We start from the raw sequence: 27,344 nt of genomic DNA on the forward strand, positions 1-27,344 counted from the left end.
TCTTATAGTTTTTTGTTTGAGATTTAAAATATCTCTTTGACTCCTTTTTTTTTCTTTGCGTGAAGTTCTAATTTGCCCAAGACTGAGGTCTCAGGCAAAGTGGGCTGTGTATTTCAAGGACATGGAAAGGGTTAACTTCAAGCTTTTTCCTTGGCAGGCCTTTTAACAAGCTAGTTATTTTTAACTGTATATGCAAAAAGAATTGGCTTTGCAGTTTCCAAAAAAAGTTTCTCACACTACATTCAGTCAGCAATCACGCACTCACAATCATTCAGAGGCTATCACAGTGCCTCCCTTCTCCTGAGTCCCCAGGTTTCCTTAACTGTTGCTCCCTTCCTGGGAGCCCCAAGGAGGTTATCAGTTACAATGCCTCCCTCCTCCCAAGTCCCCAGTTCTCCCTATCTAGTGCTCCCTTCCTGGGAGCCCAGGGAGGTGATTAGTCTCTTCTACCCGTTGGGGTAGGTTCCTGCCTGGGGACTGACCCCAGAGCCTTACCTTATCCTGTGGCCTTTCCTGGTGAGTTGGTCTGTCCCTTCAATGAGTCCAGTCAGGGCTCGGCCGTCCAGAGATTTGGAACACCTGTCTGAAAGAGAACCTGGAATACAGTCAGGTAGCATACCTCCTCATTCATCTCCGGGTTCCTTGGCTCCAGCCCAGCCGAGCCACCAGTCCAGTGGCCCAAGGGGCCACTGTGGTTGGAATCTGACTGGGGCCTCCAGAAATGTTGCAATAACAAGTACTCAAGAAACCAAGTACCACACTCGGAGAGTTGGAGAACTCAAGTTTATTATACTAGGGGGCCCAGAGAAGTTAACACTCCAAGCTCTGAGCCCTGAACAAAGAGGTTGCAGAGTTTTTTATACCCAGACAGGCATGATTAAGTGGGTTTGCAGGTTTGCAGGGGCTAGGACGATTGCAAAGAGCAGGACAAAGGTGAGTCAGATAAGCTCCAGTTCCTAGTATTGTGAGTCCCTACTTTCTGAAACCTACATCATCTAGACTTTGCAAGGAGCAAGCTGGGTTATAGAAGCAAAAGGAGCAGGAGTTTATGTAAAATTTTAACTTTTCCTCTTCACTCCCACCCCTGGCAATCACCAGGGGTGATTTTTGAGTTCAGGATTTTTCAGCTCCCACATGTAAGTGAAATTGTACAGTATTTGTCTTTCACTGTTGGACTTATTTCACTTAGCATAATGCCCTCCAAGTTTACCCATTTATCACAAATGGCAGTATTCCCTTCTTCTTATGGCTGAGTAGTATTCCATAGTATATATATATGCCAAATTTTCTTTATCCATTCATCCATTAACAGACACTTAGGTTGTTTTCCATGTTTTGGCTGCTGTAAATAATGCTTCAGTGAACTTGGGGATGTAGATGTCTCTGAGACAGAAATTGTTCCTTTGGACACATAAAATGAAGAAGTGTTAATCACTCACTTGTGTCTGACTCTTTGCACCCCCATGGACTGTAGCCTGCCAGGCTCCTCTGTCCATGGGATTCTCTAGGCAAGAATACTGGAGTGGGTTGCCATTTCTTTCTCCAGGGGGTCTTTCCAACCCAGGGATTGAACTTTGGTCTTCTGCATTGTGGGCAGACTCTTTACAGTCTGTAGGTTGCCTTTTCATTTTGTTGACTATTTCATTCAGTGTGCAGAAGCTTTTTAGTGTGATGTAGTCCCACTTAGTTATTTTTGCTTTTTTATATGTGCTTTTGATGTCATATTAGAAAATCATTGCCAAGACTGATGTCAAGGCAATGTTGCTTTCCTCTCTACTTTCAAAAGTCTCTCTTTGTCTTTTACTTTGTTAAATAAGCTATAATGCATCTCAGTGCAGTCTTTTTAAGGTTCAACCCATTTGTGGTTCTTTGAGCCCTGTGTATCTGGATGTCCATTTTGCACCTTAAGTTTAGGAAAGGGACATTATTTTTTTCAAATACTCTTCTGTCCCTTTTTCTTTCTCATCTCCTTCTTGGATTACTATATGAGTATATTGTTTCTCTTATCATTGTCCTATAAATCCCTTGAGCTTTATTTATTTGTTACATTCTTTGTTTTTGCCTTTTTCAGGAGACACTGCAAGAAGGAATGTAGTCTGCCAAGATACAAGCACTGCTTGCTGTAATTTCTACCCCTCTTCTCTGATTATCAGATACCCAATGGTTGAGCTCAATAGATTTGCTTCAGTGATCCCTATGAGGCAAGACCCAAATGTAAGCCTCCTAGTAAGCCTCCCACAATGCTAGATTGCCAGATGCCTATCTTGAGTTTTCCTTTTCTCACTGGAGAAACTGTAGGTCCAGAGGGACTCTCTTGGTTCAGTGCTGTGCCAGCCTGGGAGACGGGTATGTGGTCAAAGAAGGACTGCTTTTCTAATCCTTTTAAGATGGCTCTGCTTTGTCTCTGTTGTCCAGGGAGATGCATCAGCCTCACAGTTGGGTTCTTGGATTTTCATTAAGTTGTCTTGTCTCTGGAGAGTTACTCGTTAGTCTTTTTGTGAGGGAAACTGAAGTCTGGAATGTTCATGTTGCTGTCTTGATGATGTCATTTCATTGGTGTTGTTAAAAATATTATTCATGATGAGTTTTAGTATGATAAGGCAGGCTTTATTCAGAACTTTCATGAGAGGCATAGAGACTACTGCTAAGGGTTTTGTAGTAGGGAGTGAGACTGGACAAGTAGGAATTTATAGTCAGGGAGAAGAGTGGGAGTCAGTGGATGAAAAATTACTAAGAATCATCAAGGATAATTCTTTGTTAAACTTACCTAATAGGACTCTTGCTGAAGTCAGGCCAGGATAATCAATATTCAGTTCAGTTCAGTCGCTCAGTCGTGTCCAACTCTGCGACCCCACGAATTGCAGCACGCCAGGCGTCCCTGTCCATTACCAACTCCCAGAGTTCACTCAACTCATGTCCATCGAGTTGGTGATGCTATCCAGCCATCTCATCCTCTGTTGTCCCCTTCTCCTCCTGCCCTTTGCAACTAAGGGAAATTGATCCAAAGTTTGTTTGTTTGTTTTTGTAATGTCTTTGTTTAGATTTGGTATCAGTGTAATGCTAGCCTCCTAAAATGAATTTGGAAATTTTCCTACTTTTATTTTGTCAGAATGCTGCCTTGATACTATTATATAAATGCTTTGAACTGTATAAAAGGCAAAAAATATATGACACCAAAAAATGAGTCCCCCAGGTCTGAAGGTGTCCTGTATGCTACTGGGGAAGAATGGAAGAGAATCACCAATAGCCCCAGAATGAATTAAGTGGCTGGGCCAAAGTGGATATGACGCTCAGTTGTTGATGTGTCTGCTGTCGAAAGTAAAATCCAGTGCTGCAAAGAAAAGTATTGTACAGGAACCTGGAATGTTAGGTCCATGAATCAAGGAAAATTGGATGTGGTCAACCAGGAGATGGTAAGAATAAACAACATCTTAGGAATCAGCGAACTAAAATGGATGGGAATGGGCAAATTTAATTCAGATGACCATTATACCTACTACTGTGGGCAAGAATCCCATAGAAGAAATGGAGTAGACCTCATAATCAAAAAAAGAGTCTGAAATACAGTACTTGGGTGCAGCCTCAAAAATGACAGAATGATCTTGGTTCGTTTCCAAGGCAAAACATTCAACATCACAGTAATCCAAATCTATCCCTCTTCCACCAATGCCAAAGAAGCTGAAGTTGATCAGCTCTATGAAGACCTAGAAGACCTCCTGGGACTAACACCTAAAAAAGATGTTCTGTTCATCATCGGGGATTGGAATGTGACAGTAGGAAGTCAAGATATACCTGGAGTAACAGGCAAGTTTGGCCTTGGAGAAGAAAATGAATCAGGGCAAAGGCTAACTGAATTCTGCCAAGAGAATGCACTAGTCATAGCAAATACTCTTTTTTTTTTTAACAACAGAAGAGACAACTTTACACATGGAGATCACCAAATGGTTAATACCAAAGTAAAATTGATTACATTCTTTGTAGCCGAAGATGGAGAAGCTGTATACAATCTGCAAAAACAAGACCTGGAGCTGACTGTGGCTCAGATCAGCAGCTCCTCGTTGCAAAATTCAGGCTTAAACTAAAGAAAACCAGGAAAAACACAACTCCAGCCAGGTATGACTTAAATCCTGTATGAATTCACAGTAGAGGTAAAGAATAGATAAGGGACTATTTCAAGGGACTAGATCTAGATAACAATGTGCCTGAAGAACTATGGCCAGAGGGCCATAATATTGCACAGGAGGTGGTGAACAAAACCATCCCAAAGAAAAAAAACAAGGCAAAGTGATTATTTGAGGAGGCTTTACAAATAGTGGAAGAATGAAGACAAGCAAAAAGCAAGGGAAAGAGGGAAAGGTACATCCAATTAAATGCAGAGTTTTAAAGAATAGCTAGAAGAGAAAAGAAGGCCTTCTTCAATGAACGATGTTTAATAATAGAAGAAAACAACAAAAGGGGAAAGACTAGAGATATCTTCAGGAAAATTGGAAATATCAAGGTAGCATTCCATCCAAAGATGGGCTGCTGCTAAGTCACTTCAGTTGTGTCCGACTCTGTGCGACCCCATAGACAGCAGCCTACCAGGCTCCCCCATCCCTGGGATTCTCCAGGCAAGAACACTGGAGTGGGTTGCCATTTCCTTCTCCAGTGCATGAAAGTGAAAAGTGAAAGTGAAGTCGCTCAGTCATGCCCGACTCTTAGCGACCCCATGGACTGCAGCCTACCAGGCTCCTCCATCCATGGGATTTTCCAGGCAAGAGTACTGGAGTGGGGTGCCATTGCCTTCTCTGTAAGATGGGCACAATAAAGGATAAAAATGGTAGAGACCTAGCAGATACTGAAGAGATCAAGAAGAAATGGAAAGAATACATGGAAGAACTGTATAAAAAAAGATCTTAATGAACTGGATTACTACAATGATGTGGTTAGTCACCCAGAGTCAGACATTCTAGAGTGTGAACTCAAGTGGGCCTTAAGAAGCACTGTTTATAAAGCTAGTGGATATGGTGAAATTCCACCAGAACTATTCAAATCCCTAAAGGACAATTTTGTCAAGGTGTTGCATTCATTATGTTAGCAAATCTGGAAGACCCAGCAGTGGCCAACAGGACTGGGAAAGGTCAATCCTTATCCCAATTCCTAAGAAGGATAGTACCAAAGACTGTGCTAACCATTGGACAATTCCACTCATCTCCCATGATAGTAAGATCATGCTTAAAATCTTGCATGGTCGGCTTCAGCATTATGCAAACCAAGAACTTCCAGATGTCCAAGCTGGGTTTAGAAAAGGAAGAGGAACTAGAGATCAAATTGCCAACATTCACTGGATTATAGAGAAAGCAAGGGAATTTCAGAAAAACATCTATCTCTGTTTCCTCAACTACAGTAAAGCCTTTGACTGTGTGGATCATGACGAACTGTGGAAAGCTCTTAGAGAGATGGGAATACCAGACCATCTTAGCTGTCTCCTGAGAAACCTGTATGTGGGTCAAGAAGCAACAGTTAGAACCCTGTATGGAACAACTGATTGGTTCAAGGTCGAGAAGGAGTACAACTGGGCTGTCTGCTGTCACCCTGTTTGTTTAACCTATGTGCTGAGCACATCATGAGAAATGCCAGGCTAGATGAATTAAAGGCCAGAATCAAGATAGGTGGGAGAAACACCAACAATCTCAGATATGTGGATGATACCACTCTAATGGCAGGAAGCAAAGAGGAACTAAAGAGCCTCTAGATGACGATGAAGGAGGAGAGTGAAAAAGCCAGCTTAAAACTAAATATTAAGAAAACTAACATCATGGCATCCGACCCCATTACTGCATGGCAAATAGAAGGGGAAAAAGGTGGAAGTAGTGACAGATTTCCTTTTCTTGGGATCCAAAATCACTGTGGACAGTGACTGCAGCCCTGAAATCAGAAGATAGTTGCTTCTTGGCAGGAAAGTAATGACAAACCTAGACAGTGTGTTGAAAAGCAGAGACATTACTCTGCTGACAATGGTCCGTATAGTCAAGGGTGTGGTCTTCCCAGTGGTCACATATGGTTCTGAGAACAAGACTGTAAAGAAGGCAGAACACTGATTGATGCCTTTTAACTGTGGTGCTTTAGAAGACTTCCAAAAGTCCCTTGGATGGCAAGGAAATCAAACCAGTCAATCTTAAGGGAGATTAACCCTGAATATTCACTGGAAGGACTGATGCTGACGCTGAAGCTCTAGTATTTTGGTCATCTGAGGTGAACAGACGACTCATTGGAAAAGTCCCTGATGCTGGGAAAGATTGAAGGCAGAAGAAGAAAGTGGCAGAGGATGAGATGGCTGGACGGCATCACCGATGCAATGAGTATGAACTTGGGCAAACTCTGGGAGATGATGAGGGACAGGGAGGCCTGGTGTGCTGCAGTCCATGGGGTCGCAAAGAGTCAGGCACAACTGGGCGACTGGACAACAACAATTTTATAAATGTTTTGAATGCTTACTCGAGAAGCCGTCCAGACTGGAATTTTCTTTGTGGAATTTTCTTTTACATATTAATTAAATTTTTTTAAGAGATCAGTTTAGTTCAGTCACTCAGTCGTGTCTGACTCTTTGAGATGCCATGGACTGCAGCACGCCAGTCCTCCCTGTCCATTACCAACTCCCGGAGTTTACTCAAAATCATGTCCATTGAGTCAGTAACCATCTCATCCTCTGTTGTCTCCTTCTCCTCCCGCCTTCAATCTTTACCAGCATCAGGGTCTTTACAAATGAGTCAGTTCTTTGCATCAGGTGGCTAGTGTTGGAGTTTCAGCTTCAGCATCAGTCCTTCCAATGAATATTCAGGACTGATTTCCCTTAGGATGGACTGGTTGGATCTCCTTGCAGTCCAAAGGACTCTCAAGAGTCTTTTCCAACACCACAGTTCAAAAGCATCAATTCTTCAGCACTCAGCTTTCTTTATACTCCAGCTCTCACATCCATACATGACTACTGGAAAAACCATAGCTTTGACTAGATGGATCTTGGTTGGCAAAGTAATGTCTCTGCTTTTTAGTATGCTGTCTAGGTGGGTCATAACTTTTCTTCCAAGGAGCAAGCGTCTTTTAATTTCATGGCTAGAGTCACCATCTGCAGTAATTTTAGAGCCCAAGAAGTGGAAATCTGTCACTGTTTCCACCTATTTGCCATGAAGTGATGGGACCAGATGCCGTGATCTTAGTTTTCTGAATGTTGAGTTTTAAGCCAACTTTTTCATTCTCCTCGTTCACTTTCATCAAGAGGCTCTTTAGTTCTTCACTTTCTGCCATAAAGGTGGTGTCATCTGCAGATCTGAGGTTATTGATATTTCTCTCGGCAATGTTGATTCCAGCTTGTGCTTCCTCCAGCCCAGCATTTCTCATGATGTACTCTGCATATAAGTTAAATAAGCAGGATGACAATATACAGCCTTGAAGTACTCCTTTCCCTATTTGGAGCCAGTCTGTTGTTCCATGTCCAGTTCTAACTGTGGCTTCAGGACCTGCATATAGGTTTTTCAAGAGGCAGGTCAGGTGGTCTGGTATTCCCATCTGTTTTAGAATTTTCCACAGTTTATTGTGATCCACACAGTCAAAGGCTTTGGTATAGTCAATGAAGCAGAAGTAGATGTTTTTCTGGAACTCAATGATCCAGCAATGTTGGTAATTTGATCTCTGGTTCCTCTGCATTTTCTAAATCCAGCTGGAACATCTGGAAGTTCACAGTTCACGTACTGTTGAAGCCTGGCTTGAAGAATTTTGAGCATTACTTTACTTGCATGTGAGATGAATGCAATTGTGTGGTAGTTTAAGCATTCTTTGTCACTGCTTTTCTTTGGGATTGGAATGAAAACTGACGTTTTCCAGTCCTGTGGCCACTGCTGAGTTTTCCAAATCTGCTGGCATATTGCATGCAACAGTTTCACAGCATCATCTTTCAGGATTTGAAGTAGCTCAACTGAAATTCCATCACCTCTAGCTTTGTTAGTAGTGACACTTCTTAAGTCTTACTTGACTTTACATTCCAGGATGTCTGGTTCTAGGTGAGTGATCACACCATTGTGGTTATCTGGGTCATGAAAATCTTTTTTGTATAGTTGTTCTATGTAAGAGATACATAGCTATTAAGATTATTTTTTCTTGAATGAGCTGTGATAGTTTGTCTTTTTCAAGGAATTTGTCAGTTTCATTCAAGTTATGTATCTTTGCATAAAGTTATTTATAATATTCCCATATGATCCCTTTTTAATGTCTGTAGATTCTACAATGATGTCACCCTTTTCATTTCTGATGTTGGAAATTTGTGTCTTTTTTTGCTTGATCATTATGACTAGAAGTTTATCAATTTTGTTGATCCTTTCAAAGAATCAGTTCATTTCATTGATTTTCTCTAATATTTTTCTGTTTTCAGTTCATTGTTTTCTGTTTTTACCTTTGTTATACATCCTTGCTTCTGCTTGCTTTGGGTTCAGCTTTCTCACATTTTTCTAATTTTTTAATATGAAAGCTTTCATGATTCATTTGTGACATTTTTTTTTCTTTATAAACCAGCTTTCCTTTATCATCACCACTTTTGCTGTGTCCCATCCATTTTAATCTGTAAGTTGTTTTTAGGTTTTTCAACTCAGATTATCTTCTAATTGTGTATGTGTATAACTATGGAAGTGTGTTGTGTAATTGCCAAATATTTGGGGATATTTCAACTATGTTTCTAGATATGAATCCCAATCTCATTCCCTGTAGTCACAGAATGTATTTGCAAGCATTATAGCCTTAAAAATTGTGAAGATTTCTTTTATGACACTTAAATATTGTGTATTTTGATAAGTGTCTCATGTTCATTTGAACTATATCTGCCTTTGTTTAGTACCATGTTCTATTAATATACCAAGTTGATTTATTAGTTTTGTTTCAGTGTTTCTATATCACTACTGATTATCTGTTTACTTTTTCTATCAATTACTAAGAGGGAAATGTTGAAGTTTGATGTCTATATATTGTCTTTTTCTATTGCCTATTTGTATATTTTTAAACTCTTTTCATTAAATACTACACACATATATAGGGTTACTTTCTTTTTTTCTTGATGATTTGAGTCCTTTATCCTTATGTAAAAGGATATCCCTGATTATCCCTGATAATATTTTTGCGCTAAGTTTATTATCTGATATTTGTATAACTATTCCAGCTTTTAGTTAGTGTTTGTGTGGCATAGCTTTTTGCAACTATTTACTTCAATTTATATAATCCCATGGATAGAGGAGCCTGGCAGGCTACAGTCCATAGGGTAGCAAAGATTTGAACATGACTGAAGTGACTTAACACACAGCACATATATATTTTTACCTTTAAAGAGAGTTTCTTACAGATAACATAGGTCTTGGTTTTTTTTTTTTTATATGCAGCTTGACAGTGTCTGTCTTTAAATTAGATTATCATTTCCACATACATTTGCTGTAATTCTTGATTGTGTTGGATTTAAATCTACCATATTCTTGGTTGTTTTCAATTTTTCCCACCTGCCCTTGTTTTTTGTTTCCTGATAGCAGTTTTTTTGCTATATTTATTATATTTATTTTTGTTATATTATATTAAGTGACTGCTCTGAAACCTATGATACACATTTTAAATTATTTTATTGCTATATAATTGATTTACAATGTTATGATGATACACATTTTTAACCTTTAAAAATCTATTTTTATTTTTTTTTTTTTTTTTTTTTTTTTTTTAAAGCATATATATGGAATTTATTTTTTTTTTTTATTTATTTTTATTTTTTTTTAATTTTAAAATCTTTAATTCTTACATGTGTTCCCAAACATGAACCCCCCTCCCACCTCCCTCCCCATAACATCTCTGTGGGTCATCCCCATGCACCAGCCCCAAGCATGCTGTATCCTGCATCAGACATAGACTAGCGATTCAATTCTTACATGATAGTATACATGATAGAATGCCACTCTCCCATATCATCCCACCCTCTCCCTCTCCCTCTGAGTCCAAAAGTCCGTTATAGACAGCTGCGTCTTTTTCCTGTCTTGCATACAGGGTCGTCATTGCCATCTTTCTAAATTCCATATATATGTGTTAGTATGCTGTATTGGTGTTTTTCTTTCTGGCTTACTTCACTCTGTATAATCGGCTCCAGTTTCAAAACAGTATGGTACTGGCACAAAGACAGACATATAGATCAATGGAACAAAATAGAAAGCCCAGAGATAAATCCACACACATATGGACACCTTATCTTTGACAAAGGAGGCAAGAATATACAATGGAGTAAAGACAATCTCTTTAACAAGTGGTGCTGGGAAAACTGGTCAACCACTTGTAAAAGAATGAAACTAGATCACTTTCTAACACCACACACAAAAATAAACTCAAAATGGATTAAAGATCTAAATGTAAGACCAGAAACTATAAAACTCCTAGAGGAGAACATAGGCAAAACACTCTCAGACATAAATCACAGCAGGATCCTCTATGATCCACCCCCCAGAATTCTGGAAATAAAAGCAAAAATAAACAAATGGGATCTAATTAAAATTAAAAGCTTCTGCACAACAAAGGAAAATATCAGCAAGGTGAAAAGACAGCCTTCTGAATGGGAGAAAATAATAGCAAATGAAGCAACTGACAAACAACTAATCTCAAAAATATACAAGCAACTTATGCAGCTCAATTCCAGAAAAATAAATGACCCAATCAAAAAATGGGCCAAAGAACTAAATAGACACATCTCCAAAGAAGACATACGGATGGCTAACAAACACATGAAAAGATGCTCAACATCACTCATTATCAGAGAAATGCAAATCAAAACCACAATGAGGTACCACTTCACACCAGTCAGAATGGCTGCGATCCAAAAATCTGCAAGCAATAAATGCTGGAGAGGGTGTGGAGAAAAGGGGACCCTCCTACACTGTTGGTGGGAATGCAAACTAGTACAGCCACTATGGAGAACAGTGTGGAGATTCCTTAAAAAATTGCAAATAGAACTCCCTTATGACCCAGCAATCCCACTGCTGGGCATACACACCGAGGAAACCAGAATTGAAAGAGACACATGTACCCCAATGTTCATCGCAGCACTGTTTATAATAGCCAGGACATGGAAACAACCTAGATGTCCATCAGCAGATGAATGGATAAGAAAGCTGTGGTACATATACACAATGGAGTATTACTCAGCTGTTAAAAAGAATTCATTTGAATCAGTTCTGATGAGATGGACGAAACTGGAGCCGAAAAATCTATTTTTAAATAATGTATCATATATAGTATATGAGCATTACAATAATATAGTCTGATTTCTTCCCATTTTTGTGGATCATATATTTTACTTCTACATATTTCCTAAATTCTATAATATACTGTTGCTTATAAGTATAGTTTATTTTTTTCTGTTTTGAACTTTATATACATTTGAACACTCATTTTTATGCTTTTAAATAGACATTGAAATTTTTTTCCTATTACAGTTTTTCATTTCATTGGTCTATTTCATTTATAGCTATGGGGCTTCCTTCATAGCTCAGTTGGTAAAGAATCTGCCTGCAGTACTGGAGACCTGGGTTCGATTGCTGGGTTGGGAAGATCCTGTGGAGAAGGAAATAGCAAGCTGTTCCAGTATTCTTGCCTGGAGAATCCCGTGGAGACATTTATAGCTGTACTACTTTAGTTGTTCTACCATTGATAGATACATGGGTTATTTCCAGTTTTAGACTGTAACAACAGTTCTATGATGACCATTCTTATATATGTCTCCAGGTATATGTGTGCAAAAAATTCTCCAGAGTGTATTCCTAGGAGTATAATGCTAGGCCATCTATTCATATCTTCAGCTTTACTAGATTTTGCTGAACTGTTTCCCACAGTGGTTTTACCAGTTTCCACTCTCGCTGGCAATGTAGAATTCCTTTTACTCAGTGTCTTTGCTGTTACTATATATTGTTAGAGTTTAAAATGTTTTCAGTGCAGCAGATGATTGGCAGTGTTATGCTGGTGCTGGAGATAAAATCAGTAACGACCACCACCAACATCTCTGTCCTTTAAGCTAAGTGTACATTCTAGTGTTGCCTTCTTTTTTTTTTTTTTTTGGTATTGTTTTCTGTGGGAGAGTTCTTTTCGACATCAAGTGCCAAGTTTTTTCATCTGTTTCATGGCAGCATTTACTTAGTCTATTTAATAAATCTTGCTACTTTTCTTTCATTTTTTTTTCTACTTATTTGTATTGACACTATGCCAGTTTCTTTCTTTGTGTCTCTTTTAATCACTAGTCATTAAAAGGGGGACTTCCCCAGTGGCTCAGTGGTAGAGAATCTGCCAGTGATGCAGGAGATACAAGTTTGATCCCTAGTTGGGGAAGATCCCATCGAAGAGGAAATGGCAACCCATTCCAATATTCCTGCCTGAAAAATCTCATGGACAGAGCAGCCTGGTGGGCTGCAGTCCAAAGGGTTGCAAAGAGTCAGACATGACTGAGCGACTGAGCATGCATGCAGTAATTAAATGAGTTTTTTTTAGAATAGTTATTGGTAAGAAGATTCTGTGGTGGAAGAGGATGTGGGAGGACTTCCAGGTTTGCTGACTTTTTACAATGCAAAGACTTCTATTTTTTTGCTACCATGCAGTCTTCTGGCAAACAGGCTAGTCATGTGATTCTTTTTGTATGAAATCTAACAGTTCTACTTGCCTCTGAATTCCAATGAAAATGGCCTTGTAGGGTTGTTATTGTTGGTGTTTTTATTTGTTCATTCAGTTTTCGCCTTTGCTTTTAAATTATTTCCAGGAGTAGAAGAAGAAAGTGTGCACTGACTTAGCCATGCTGATATCAAAAATCTTCACTGACTTTTTTAACTTATTTTTTTCCAATTGCAGCTATAAAAAGTTGATGTCTCTGAAAATAACTGATACTGATATAAGACCGAAGATCAGTTTAAAATTTGGTACAAAAGGTATATTTTACTTTCATATGTCTGCTATTAAAAATTGTGTTAAAAATTTTGACTTTCTGTGTAAAGTATCATGCCATTAACAACCATATGTTTATTTGTGTTTGTCATTCATGGGCTTGGGTTTATACTAACAAGCATCACTTGGTCTAGGCTAGAATTCACTGACAGAAATATCAGGTGTATGGATATCACATTACCTTGCCTCTACAGAGAGGTAGTGCATAACTGTGGCTATACAGATTGAGCTTCATCTGATCTTCCTTACCAACCTCTCCTTCTTTGCTGCATTCCCTGTTAAAAGGGTGAAATGGAAAGAATGAACATTTTGGGCTCAAAGTCCAAATGGTGCCACCTCTTTAGGAGTGTGCTAGCAAATGACAGCTGTTCAGCGTTTGGAGACCTTAAGGTCTCCTGGCTCCAAGGAAGTGTAGTCTGGTGGCATTCCTTCTTGTTTGGGGATGTCCCTGATTCTAGCTAGCTTCTTATTTGGCAGCCCAGGGAAAGTTCCTTGAGTCATTTGCTTTGTAACCTTGCTTGCCTCCACAGTTTAAGTCAAGTATATCAAGCAAGAATATATTACGTTGAAAATCTTTTGAAACACACACTCATTAAGGATAAAACCATAAAGCTACATTTTATGATAAATACTTTATTAGTTTAACAATATACTGTCATATACCAAATTCTTATTACTTTCTAATTCATCTCAGTCTGCTTTCATCATTTGGAGGTGCTACTAAACCAGAGAAAAATACCAAATAGTTCAGTCTCATGCCTTATTTCATTTCATTGATGAAACACCTACTTAATGATTAGTTTATTTTTGGGGTAAGATAAGAGTAAGAGGTTCATTAGATTGGTGTGTCTCAAACTTTAATATATGTTTGAATTATCTGTGATTTTGTTAAATTGTAAGTGCTGTAGGTGCCATTTCAGTAACTCTGGGGTAAGACCTGAGATTCTATATTTCTAGCCAGCTCCCATGTGGAAGTTGCTGTTGCTGGTCAATGGACTATACTTTGAGGAGCAAGGCATTAAATCACTTTATATTTCTTAATATAGTTCTGCATTTTCTAATAAGGTAGCCACTAGCCATATGTGGCTATTTAAATTTAAACTTGTTAAAATTAGATAAAGTTTCAAATTTAATTCCTATGTCAGACAAGCAGCATTTCCACTCTCAGTGGATAGTGGACAGCAGAAATTTGAAATATTTTCACCACAGAAAGTCTTATTGGACAATGCTGATTAAGGTAAAACATAATTGCCTAAATAAAGTATAATTAAACACTGGCAGTTACCATTCTTGACAGTCTTCAAAATGTTCAAAGGCCTAATACTTTTATGCCATTTGGTGGCCACAGATCATTTATTTGAACAAAACACTGAATGGTTGAAAGGCTTCTATGGCGATGAGTTTTTGTGATTTCTTTTGCTTGGAACATACTGTTTTTGTTTTGACTTTTTGACAGCTAGACAGATAGCAGCATGCTTATCGAGCACTGGCTGTGGCAAAGCTCTGTACTATATACTTAATTCTTTTGGAATAGTGCCTGTCCTACATGAACTTAGGATGTAATACCTGAAACCACATAGAAAAAGAACATTAATGTGGAATCTTTTGACTTCTCAAAATTCATTTTCAGATGAAATGCCTATCTTCAAACTTGATTATAATTATTTCTATCATCTGCTTCATATAATTATTGTTTCTGGTACTGACGTTGTTCGGCAAATATTTGATGAGGCTCTGCCACCCCCTCTTTTGAGAAAAGAGCTTCTTATACACAAGAATGTACTGGAGCCCTACTACAACCATCTTTGGACCAATCACCCTTTGGGTGGAGCATGGCATCTGCTTTATCCCCCAAACAAGGAGCTACCACAGTCCAAACAGTTTGACTTATATCTCCTATTAGCTCTCATAAAACATTTGAATGTGTTCCCTGCGCCCAAAAAAGGCTGGAATTTGGAACCACCACCTTCTGATCTCTCTAAGTCTGCAGACATCTTGAGGCTGTGCAAATACAGGGATATCCTCCTTAGTGAGATTTTGATGAATGGTCTCACTGAGTCACAATTCAATTCAATTTGGAAAAAAGTTTCAGATATTCTTCTGCGCCTTGGGATGAAGAAAGAAGATATTGACAAAGTGAAGGAGAACCCCATTGAGAATATCTCCCTTGATTACCATCAGCTGTCCGTCTACCTAGGCATACCCGTACCAGAAATCATCCAGAGGATGCTATCCTGCTATCAACAAGGTACAAACTAGTTATTTACCTAAGCTAGTAAACCTGCACTGAGTGTCTGCTATGTGTCAGACACACTGCTAAGGCCAGGAGATGCAGTGAGCTCACATTCTTGAGAGAATAGACTCATCAAGACATTAACAGTAATTACAGTGCTAGAGATGTTTTCAAAACACCATGGGAAATTATAGTCTCAGAGAATCCAAAAAGGCTTTCTGGAGAATATAATATCTTAGGAATTCTTAAATGTAAAAGTTAGCCAAATGAAGAAGATGAGTAAGGATGTTTCAGAAGGAAACAAGAACAAAGGTATAGAAACATAGAAATATAATTCAAGGAACAAAAAGGTTGGCAATATTGAGTTTAACGTAGGGGAGAGTTCATAGAATAAATTCAAGAGGATTTCTCTTGCCATGCTGAGGAGTTTGTGTTTTCATAAAGGAATTGTTGAAGATTTTTAAGTAGAGGAGTTTTATTGCTTCTACAAAATTAAGGATGCCTAAAACTGTGAAATACAGGTACTGCGTGTTTCAAGAATGCTCTTTTAAATACCATGAGTGCATGTTTCACCTTTCTATCAGAACTATGACTTTTAGTTTAGAGGTTTAGCTCTCCATTGGTCATAGGTAATTTTAAAAATCAGATAACATTTATGCAGGGTGTCTAAAGTCAACAGTGGCCATGCTCAGACATTATCCATTATGGGAGACTTCAGACCACCTTTCCACATTCCAGGATAGCTTCTCAGCTGTCATGGAAGGTAAAGGTGAAGGTATTTCAGCATCACTGAAACCCTCACTGTGCTATTCTGGCTGCATTTTCCTGGTCCCAAGTTATTAGTCATACTACCTGGTGAGCAACTGATGATTACACTGATGCTATTTAAACATACAACTTTCCAAGTCTAGTAATTGTTGACCTGGTCCAGATTTTCTTCAGAGATAATTGCTAGATCCCATCCCAGTCCTTTAGCTAAGGCTCTGGGATCATTGTGTTTTCCTGCTTAACCTTTAAGAGTTGTCCTTGAACATGAAAGAAGAGAATGCTGAGTTTGATTATACAAGAAAGTCAGGCAGGAACCCTTGACTTGTAAATTAACTTATAAATTAAAGGCTTTTCTTTTTTGCATTTACTCTGTTAAGATTTTAAATAACAAAATTTCATGAGAATGAAGGTAATATTTGGGAAAGAGCTTTGAGCAATAAATTCAAGGTATTTCAGTTCTCACTGTGGAAGTCTAAAGAGCTTACTGGTCAAGTCTCCTTAATAGAGGCTTTCCTAGAATCTTATAATTCTTCCCTAGTAGTTACTACACTTGTAGTTTTCATTTGTGTATCTGATTAATATCTATTGTCTCCACTAACTCTCTATGAAGGTTATCTTTTTTCTTTACCTTTCAAACTCTAGAGCCTAATACAGCCTCATATATCATAGGTGCTTAATAAATACTAATGGGTAAGGAGAGGGACTGCTTATCAGGATTTTGCTTAAAAAAAGGCTCAAACTTACAATGGTGATTTGCTTCATAATTACCTATTATTACTTCATGACCTTAGACTGTCAATTGTAAGAATTTGCTTCTTGGTTTAAAGTACTGGTGTTCTAGACATTATTATGAACTATTTTTTTTAAACTTTTCTTTCTCTAATCATGGATTAGATAAGCTTTATGTTCTAGCGTAAAGTTTATGTTTTAATATAAAAATTATACTTTGTTTAAACTGGATTCATGAGTGAAGTTGGTTATTTTTAGTTTAAAACTAAAATAAAACTAAAATATTTATTGGTGCAATATAAAACTTTATTTTCTGGTTTTTCTTAGTCTGATATTTGTTGGTTGCATTTTCAATTATACATCTAAAATTTTTCTTTATGTATCGTAGGAATTGCTCTACAGTCAATAACTGGCAGTCAACGTAAGTATGTTTAAAAACCAAATACCTAAGTGACTTTCAACCCTGTGTAGCTAAGGGGCACCTGTAGATTTTTACTTTGTCAAATAAACTATATGATAAACTGTGTTTACTATAAGTTTGGAAAATTATATGATCAAATCACTACTGATCAACTGAATCTAGTATGAGCCTTTTAACTCTGCCTTTCTCTTAGTACATGTGCCCTGGGGTTTACCCTAACAGAGTATTTTAACTTTTGACACAAAGGACACTTCAACAGGCAAAAATGCTTACTTGCTTGCTCTACCTGATCATACATGCTACTCGTTAGCTTATGTAGCTTTTATTTGGTTAACTACCCATTGTTAAGCTATATACTTTTTGCCAGGTAATGAGTTGCTAATTATTTGATTTTCATTTATGTACTGTTGGTTTTTTTAAATGTAATTCAAATTCTGCAACTAAAATTATACTTAAGAAAGGAACACCATGGCTTTTGTTTGAACCAACTGTGATGAGTCAAACGAAGTTTACATGTTTAGAGATTGATCTCTGGAGCACAGTCAAGGAGCATGGTGTCAAAGAAGAAGTTACATAATAGGGGGCTGATACCCTTTAACAACCTTTGGTTATGAAAAAGAAAGAAAAAGGAAAAAAATAAATAGAACTTTTCCTTCTTTTCTTTATGTTTCAAATTTATGCCCTAAGATAATACTAGTTGCAGTGTTAACAGGGTCAGTGTCAGGATACTCAAAAGCTTATATTTAGGGTTGACTTAAGTTCTAGATTATCTAATATCTATAGTCTTCTTAAGATAAAAGTAAAATATCTTAGGATTGTGTTCATACTGATTGGTTTCAGGCTACTATATGTACCTATTATTATTTGGTCATTGATAAATAGACATTTTATTTTCATTTAGTACTTGAATAGAGTAAGATGTCTTCTATTTTTTTTTCTGGGATGGTGTTATGGGAGGAGTAAATATATTTAAAATACTGATAAAGCTAAAATTATGTGCATACAGATTTTGAGTGTTTTGGTTTTAATATTTAGGTATTGAAGTAGAAGAGTTACAAAATGAAGAACTAAGTCCACCTCTTATGGAGTACAATATAAATGTGAAATCAATCCCTGAAATACAGTTAGCAGAAATGAATAAAGATGGGGCATCGATACTGAGTGAATCTTCAACAGAATCTATTAAAGATCTCCAGGAAGTATAAGCTCTCATTAATATTTGAATTAGAAGAACTTAATCAAGGCTTTTAGTTTGTTACATGTTCTGTTTTTAAAGCATCCCAGATAGTCTTACTTTATATTATCATACTGTTTATACAGAGCTTGAATTGGAATTTTCCCAGTACTTTCTTCTACAGTCTTCCCTGCCTTAATCATGTATTTTTGACAGCATTTATTGAACACTTATTATGTGCCAGGCACTGTGCTAGATTTCTGAGCATGTTTCTTTATCCTAAGTGGTAGAGTGAATGTGGAAGGTTAGCAGAAAGTAGAAGAAAGCATAGTAGGGAATAGAAGGAGAGAGAAACGAAGAGAAAACAGGGATATTTCAATACTATTTACACAGAGGTAGAGTTAAAATCATCTAGGATGTATTTCTTTATAGATAAGTGGTAGCAGTTAATATGTGGTCACTAAATTCTTTTTAGGCTTGGTTTTTCACCTTATGGACCTGAATATGTTGATTTTTTTTAAGGTGCCTTCTTCGTTAGTCATATATGCACACACACACACCTTTGTTAGTCATACATGCACATGTGCAAGTGAAGACCTCTGAGCTCTCTTCAGTATCCTACTCATCGATGTTATATATTGTTCCTTTATACATCAGTGATTTCTCAAGCAGAAAACTGAGATTGAAATTAAAATGAAACTAATGTTCCATAGAACCTAGAGGAAACTATGATCTATTTTAGAAGATAAAATTCCAAGTGGTTAGAGGAAATATATTTTGCAAAATAATCCATTGTGCAGTTTGAATTGCATATTAAATAGATGTATTTCTTACCTATCAGGTTAAGAGTAAACCAAAGAAAAAGAAAAAGACCAAGAATAAAAAGGTAAGAGGCATTATAATGGAGGTATGTCTGATTATGAATAGTTAGGTTTAATACATGGTTTTACTGTTGTTTAGTTGCTAAGTTGTGACCGACTCTTGCTGACCTCATGGACTGTAGCCCGCCAGGCTCCTCTGTCCATGGGATTTCCCAGGCAATAATGCTTGACTGGGTTGCCATTTCCCTCTCTAGGGGATCTTCCCAACCCATGAATCAAACTCGCATCTCCTATATTGGCAGGCAGATTCTTTACCACTGAGTCACCAGGAAAGCCTTGTTTTAACTGTTAATAGAACTTAAAATTAGTCCAAGTAGACAAGTAGCACAAATGACTTATAAATGTTCATAGCTTATTGAATATATGATTATAGAGAAGTCTGTATATGTTAGATTCTGAAAATGATTTAAATTTATAATATGCCCTATTTTATTTCTCTAAATCATAATATATACATTTAAATATATAAAGAAATGGAATTAATCACTTTGAAATTTCATTAATTTCTGCATACCATTCTCATTTTAAAAATACCTACTCTGTTTTAAAAACAGCTTCTTTTCATATTTCTATAGATGAGTTCAGAAGAATTTTTAAAATCCTAAGAAATCTTGATTTTCTCTTTTGTATCTAAGACTCTGCCAACTATGCGATAATGTATTAAAATGGTACAAACCCAAGAAGCTTCTTTTATGCCTCTTCCTGTTGTTTGAGAGTTGTAAAATGAGCAAGTTACAGTCTGTAGCAGTATTAGCAAAAAGTGTCTTAATAGCTTGAAAAATTACGAGAGACAGTCAAGAATATTTTTTTATTGGCTTAATTTTTTAAATCAAGACTGTATTAATAATTTTAGAGCAATTTTTTGGTTCAGAGCAAAATTGAGAGAAAGTACAGAATCTCCCATATACTTTCTGACTCCAGACATGCATGTAGCCTCTTCACAACCAACATCCCCTTGCAGGTGTTACATTTGTTACAGCTGATGAGCCTGCATCCATAATATAATTACCCAGAGTCCACACTTTACAATTTGGTTCACTCTTGTACATTTCAGTGGATTTGGACTCAAGATGATTTTATTATTTCTGGCTTGAAACATATATTTAAAGTCTAGATTAAATTATAAACTGAGTGAAAGCATTTGCCCAACTGCAAATTCATCTTATTATATATGAATTTACGTTATGTATATATAAACTTTAGTCATAAATGAAATTTTACACAATGAAGGTAAGTTTACAAAATTCTTATTAAAGTCAAAAACAAGATAAAGATTTTTATTCTAATCTGATCAGTAAAATATCAGTATCATTTTCATATTTATCGAAAGTTACCTTAAAATTAAATTTTTAAAATTAAACTATGTTTTTAAAACAGTTCATTAGAAGTTTGTGTGATACAGAGTGACTATAGAATCCTTATGCATGAAATTATGTCCTCTGTTAATTATCTGATTTTCAGCATGTCTACCTAACAATATTTGAGGTCCTAAAAACACCTATCAGGGATTCTCTGGATGAAGATGACAAAAAGTATAATTTATAAAGCAAATAGAGGGGATAATAAAATAACTTCTAACTAGTATGTATAGCAGTAAATTGTAAATAACTCTTGAGAGTTAATTAGTTCTTTCTTTCTTCCCAATTTTATTCCCTACTCAAAGGAACTGACATTAGAAGTAGAAAAGGAAGGTAAAGCAGATGGCAAAAGAATAGAAGCATTGAGGGAAAAAAATATGGCAGGAAATAAGCTCTTCAAGTGGATGTCCTCTCTAAAGGGAAGTTTGCTGAGATGCATGTAAGACAGGCTGATACATAAAGTTAGCATGAAGTTATCCTGGAAAGAGCTTAAATGGAATTTTAGAAATACAGGTATCTCCTGCTTTCTGAAGTTCACTTTATACCACTTTGTTTTTATGAAAGACCTGCATTAATATCTGTTTATGCTAACCAAAAGAAATATGAAGAGGATTTTTGCTTATACAAAAAAACTTACAGGCTTACTTCATTTTACTGCACTTTGCTTTATTGTACTTTGCAGATACTGAATTTTTCACAAATTGGTTGTGGCAGCTCTGCATCAAAAAAATCTAGTGGCACCATTTTCCCGTTGGCATTTACTCACTTTGTTTCTGTGTTGCATTTTGGTAATTCTCACAATATTTCAAACTTTTAAATTATTATTATTTTGTTTTTTTATCATTTATTAGAGTTTATTTTTTATTATAAATTTGTCTATTTTAAGTGGAGGCTAATTACTTTACAATATTGTATTGGTTTTGCCATACATCAACATGAATCCGCCACAGGTATACACGTGTTCCCCATCCTGAATCCCTCTCCCACCTCCCTCCCCGTACCATCCCTCTGGGTTATCCCAGTGCACCAGCTCCAAGCATCCCGTATCATGCATCGAACCTGGACTGGCGATTCATTTCATATATGATATTAGACATGTTTCAGTGCCATTCTCCCAAATCGTCCCACCCTTTCCCTCTCCCACAGAGTCCAAAAGACTGTTCTATACATCTGTGTCTCCTTTGCTGTCTCTCATACAGGGTTATCATTACGTTCTTTCTAAATTCCATATATATGCGTTAGTGTACTGTATTGGTGTTTTACTTTCTGGCTTACTTCACTCTATAATAGGCTCCAGTTTCATCCACCTCATTAGAACTGATTCAAATGTATTATTTTGTTATTATGATCTCTGATCAGTTATCTTTTTTTAGGTATAGTTGATTTACAGTATTATATTATTTTGGGGTACATAACATAGTGATTCAAAATTTTTATTGGTTATACTCCATTCAAAGTTATTATAAAATATTGGCTATATTCCCTGTGCTATATAATATATCCTTGTAGTTTATTTTATACACAGTAGTTTGTATATCTTAACCCTCTCTTTCTATGGTGTCCCTCCCACTTCCCTATCCCTATTGGTAACAACTAGTTTGTCCACTATATATTTGCATCTGTTTCTATTTTGTTATATTTATTCATTTGTTTTACTTTTTAGATTCCATATATAAGTGATAACATATAGTATTTGTCTTTCTCTGACTTTTTTCACTAATCCTAATACTCTCTAGATACATCCATGTTCTCGCAAATGTAAAATTTCAATCTTTTTTCTGGCCGAGTAGTATTCCATTGTGTATATAAGCCATGGCTTCTTTATCCATTCATCTGTTGATGGACATTTAGGATGCTTCCCTATCTTGGCTATCATAAATAATGCTTCTGTGAACATTGCAGTGCATGTATAGTTTCAAATTAGCGTTTTCATTTTCTTTTCCTGCATGCTCAGGAGTGGAGTTGCTATATCATGTGGTCATTGTACTTACTGTTGGTTTCCTGAGGAACCTCTGTACTGTTTTTCACAGTGGCTACACCAACTTCCATTCCCACCAATGGTGTACCGTGTTCTTTTTCTCCACATCCTTGCTGACATATATTTGTGGTCTTCTTGATCATAGCCATTTTGCTACATGTGGGGTGATCTCATTATGGTTTTGATTTGCATTTCTGTGATGATTATCAGTGTTGAGCATCTTTTCACGTGCCTTTTGGCCACCTGTATATCTTCTTTGGAAAAATGTTTATTCAGGTCTTCTGCCCATTATTTAGTCAGGTTTTTTTTTTTAATATTGAATTGTATGAACTGTTTGTTTTAGATATTAGCCCCTTTTTAGTCATATTGTTTGCAAATATTTTCTCCCATTCAGTAAGTTATCTGCTCATTTTGGTTAGTGGTTTCCTTTGCTCTGTAAAAGTTTTTAAATTTAACTAGGTCCCATTTGTTTACTTTTGCTTTTCTTTCCCGTGCTTTAGGAGACAGATCCAAAAAATTAATGTTGCAATTTATGTCAAAAAATGTTCTGCCTAAATGTTTCTCCAGGGGTTTTATAGTTTCTGGTCCTACATTTAGGTCTTTAACCCATTTTTAGTTTATTTTTACATATAATATGAGATGCTATTCTAATCTGTTTTACATGTAGCTGTTCAGTTTTTTCCTGCATCACTTATTGAAGAGATTGTCTTTTCCCCATTGCATATCCTTGTCTGCCTCGTTTGTCATAGATTAACTGACCATAAGTGTGTGAGTTTATTCCTGAGTGGCTCTTGGCTCTGTTCCTTTGATCCCTGTGTCTGTTTTTGTGCCAGTACCATATTCTTTTGATTACTGTAGCTTTGTAGTACAGGTTGGAATCAGAGAGCATGATGCCTCTAGCTCTCTTTTTCTCTCTCAGGATTGCTTTGACTATTTAAGGTCTTTGAAGTTCCATACAAATTTTATAATTATTTGTTTTAGTTCTGTGAAAAATACTTTCGATATTTTGATATGGATTGCATTAAATATGTAGAGTGTTTTGGGTAGTGTGGCCGTTTTAACAATATTAATTCTTCCAATCAGCGAACATGGTATATCTGCCCCTCACTTTAAGTTAGCCAGTTTCTTTTATTAGGGTTATAGTGTTTCAACTACAGGGCTTTTCAGCTCAGTTCAGTTCAGTCACTCAGTCGTGTCTGATTCTTTACGACCCCATGAATTGCAGCACGCCAGGCCTCCCTGTCCATCGCCAACTCTGGGAGTTCACTCAGACTCACGTCCATCGAGTCCGTGATGCTATCCAGCCATCTCATCCTCTGTCGTCCCCTTCTCCTCCTGCCCTCAATCCCTCCCAGCATCAGAGTCTTTTCCAATGAGTCAACTCTTCGCATGAGGTGGCCAAAGTACTGGAGTTTCAGCTTCAGCGTCATTCCCTTACCTCCGTGTATTTATTCCTAGGTATTTTATTCTTTTTGATGCAGTGGTAAATGGGATTGTTTTCTTAATTTCTCTCTGATATTTCCTTGTTAGTATAAAGAAATGTAACAGATTTCTATATATTAATTTTGTATCCTGTGACTTTACTGAATTCATTGATGAGCTCTAGCCACAGAGTCGGACATGACTGAAGCAACTTAGGAGCGCAGTAGCAGCAGCAGTTTTTTAGTGGCATTTTAGGGTTTTCTATGTATAGTATCTTGTTACCTGCAAACAGTAACAGTTTCACTTCTTCCCTTCCAGTTTGGATTCTTTCTCATTCTTTTTCTTGTCTATGGCTAGGACTTCCAGTATTGTGTTGAATAAAGTGGGTATCCTTGTCTTGTTCCTGATTTTAGAAGAAATGCTTTCAGCTTTTCACCATTGAGTATGATGATAGCTGTAGACTCTTTGTATATGGCCTTTATTATGTGAGGTATGTTCCCTGTGTACCCACTTTCAGTTCAGTTCAGTTCAGTCACTCCAACTCTTTGTGACCCCATGAACCGCAGCATGCCAGGCCTCTCTGTCCATCACCAACTTCCGGAGTCTACCCAAACCCATGTCCATCGTGTCGGTGATGCCATCCAATCATCTCATCCTCTGTCATCCCCTCTCCTCCTGCCCTCAATCTTCCCCAGCATCAGGGTTTTTTTTTAAATGAGTCAGCTCTTCGTATCAGGTAGCCAAAGAATGGGAAAGACTAGAGATCTCTTCAAGAAAATTAGAGATACCAAGGGAACATTTCATGCAGTGATGGGCTCAATAAAGCACAGAAATGGTACCCACTTTGTGGAGAAATTTTATCATTAACAGATATTGAATTTTGTCAAAAGCTTTCTTTGTATCTATTGAGACGACCATATGATTTTTGTTCTTCAGTCATTGTGGTATATTACATTGAGTAATTTGTAAATATTGAACCATCTCTCATCCCTGGGATAAATACCACTTGAAGTGATCAGTGGGCTTTGATGTTACTATTGCAGTTGTTTTGGGATGGTACAAATCATGCCCATATAAGATGGTGACCTTAAAATATAAATGTGTGTATTCTGACTTCTCTACCAACCAAGGCTCCCCTGGTGGCTCAGCTGGGAAAGAATCCACATGCAATGTGGGAAACCTGGGATCGATCCCTGGGTTGGGAAGATCCCCTGGAGAAGGGAAGAGCTACCCACTCCAGTATTCTGGCCTGGAGAATTGCATGGACTGTACAGTCCATGGGGTCACAAAGAGTTGTACATGACTGAGCGACTTTCACTCACCAACCAGCTATTCCCTCATCTCTGTCCCTCTCCTTGGGTTTTCCTGTTCCCTGAGATGCAACAGTTGTTGAAATAGAGCAATTAATAACCTTGCAATAGCCGCTAAGTGTTCTAATGAAAGGAAGAATTGCAGGTCTCTCACTGCAAATCAAAAGCTAGAAATTATTAAGCTTAGTGAGGAAGGTATATTGAAAATGTGATAGGCCAAAAGCTAGGCCTCTTGAGCCAAACCCTTGGCCAACTTGTGAATGCAAAGGAAAAGTACTTGAAGTAAATTAGAAGTGCTACTCCAGTGAACACAGGAATGATAAGAAAGTGAAACAGCCTTTTTGCTGATATAGAGAAAATTTTAGTGTTCTGGATAGAATATTAAATCAACCACAACATTTCCTTAAACTGAAGCCTAATCTAGAGGAAGGCACTTCAGTTCTGTAAAAGCTGAGAGAGGTGAGGAAACTGCAAGAGAAAAGTTTGGAGCCAGCAGAGGTTGGTTCAAGGAAAGAAGCCGTCTCTATAACTTCAGATTATAAGGTGAAGCAGCAAGTGCTGATGTGGAAGCTGCAGAAAGTTATCCAGAAGGCCTCGCTAATATAAGTAATGTAGGTGACTATGCTAAACAACAGATTTTCAGTGTAGTCAAAACAGCCTTCTATTGGAAGAAGATGCCATGTAGGGCTTTCATAGCTAGAGAAGAAAAGTAATACCTGCCTTCAAAACTCCAAGACACAGGCTGACTCTTTTGTTGGAGGCTAATGTAGCTAATAATTTTAAGTAGAACCCAGTGCTCTACCATTCTGAAAATCCTAGCAAAAAGAATTATGCTAAATCAGCTCTGTCCTCTAGAAATGGAAAAACATATCCTGGATGAGAACACATCTCTTTCCAACATGGTTACTAAGTATTTTAAGCCTACTCTAGAGACCTACTGCTTAGAAGGAAAGATTTCTTTCAAAATATTACTACTCATTGACAGTACATCTGGTCACCCAGGAGTTCTGATAGAAATCTACAATGATAGTAATATTGTTTTCATGCTTGCCTAATGCAACATCCATTCTGCAGCCTGTGAATGAAGGAGTCATTTCAACTTTCAAGTGTAATTATTTAAGACTTAAAATTTTGAGATGCTTCGGTTGACATAAATAGTGATTCCTTTGATGAATTTGTGAAAAGTCAATTGAAAACCTCTGGAAGGATTCACCTTTCTAGATGCCATTAAAAATATTAATAATTCATGGAAAGAGGTAAAAATATCAACATTAACAGGAGTTTGGAAGAAGCTGATTCCAGCCCTCATATGACACTGATTTAAGACTTCAGTAGAGGAAGTAATTGCAGATGTGGTGAAAATAGCAAGAGAACTAGAAATAGAAGGGGAGCTTGAAGATGTGACTGAATTGCTACAATCTCATGATAAAACTTTAATGGGTGAAGAGTTGCTTCTTATAAATGAGCAAAAAAGCAGTTTCCTAAGATGAAATCTACTCCTGGTGATAGTTCCATAAATACTGTTGAAATGACAACAAAGAATTAGAAGATGACATAAACTTAACTGCAGGGTTTGAGAGGACTGACTCCAATTTTGAAAGAAGATCTACCCTGGGTGAAATGCTATCAAAACAGCATTGTATGTTACAGAGAAATCATTTGTGAAAGAAAGAGTTGATCAATGTGACAAACTTTGTTGTTGTCTTATTTTAAGAAATTAGCGTAGCCATTGCTGCTTTTAGCAACCTTCACCCTGATTAGTCAGCAGCCATCAACATCAAGGCAAGACCATCTACCAAAGAAAAGATTGCAGTTTGCTGAAAACTTAGATGATGGTTAGCATTTTTAACAATAAAGTATTTTAAAATTAAATTATACACATTCTTTTTTTAAGACATAATGTTATTATCACATACTTACTTGCCTGCAATATAGTATAAACATAATTTTTATATGTACCAGGAAATCAAAAAATTTGTGTGACTTGCTTTATTGCAATATTCACCTTATTGAGGTTGTCTGGAACCAAACTTCCATTTCATCTAAGGTATGCCTGTAATTATTTCTTCAGTTTGTGTAGTTCCTTATGGAGAAGGAA

The 27,344-nt window shown here is 37.1% G+C and overlaps 1 protein-coding gene across 1 annotated transcript in view; it reads left to right on the forward strand.

The window, feature by feature from the left end:
* The window catches only part of DZIP3 (DAZ interacting zinc finger protein 3), a 102,045-nt gene that overhangs the window by 41,835 nt on the left and 32,866 nt on the right, over nt 1-27,344 (forward strand). The window contains exons 12-16 of the mRNA XM_052643282.1: nt 12,880-12,956; nt 14,603-15,220; nt 17,091-17,123; nt 18,159-18,322; nt 19,139-19,183. Coding sequence (XP_052499242.1) covers nt 12,880-12,956; nt 14,603-15,220; nt 17,091-17,123; nt 18,159-18,322; nt 19,139-19,183 — 937 coding nt within the window. The remainder of the gene's footprint in view (nt 1-12,879; nt 12,957-14,602; nt 15,221-17,090; nt 17,124-18,158; nt 18,323-19,138; nt 19,184-27,344) is intronic.

Source organism: Budorcas taxicolor, chromosome 1, assembly GCF_023091745.1.
Source record: "Budorcas taxicolor isolate Tak-1 chromosome 1, Takin1.1, whole genome shotgun sequence".
NCBI lineage: Eukaryota > Metazoa > Chordata > Mammalia > Artiodactyla > Bovidae > Budorcas > Budorcas taxicolor.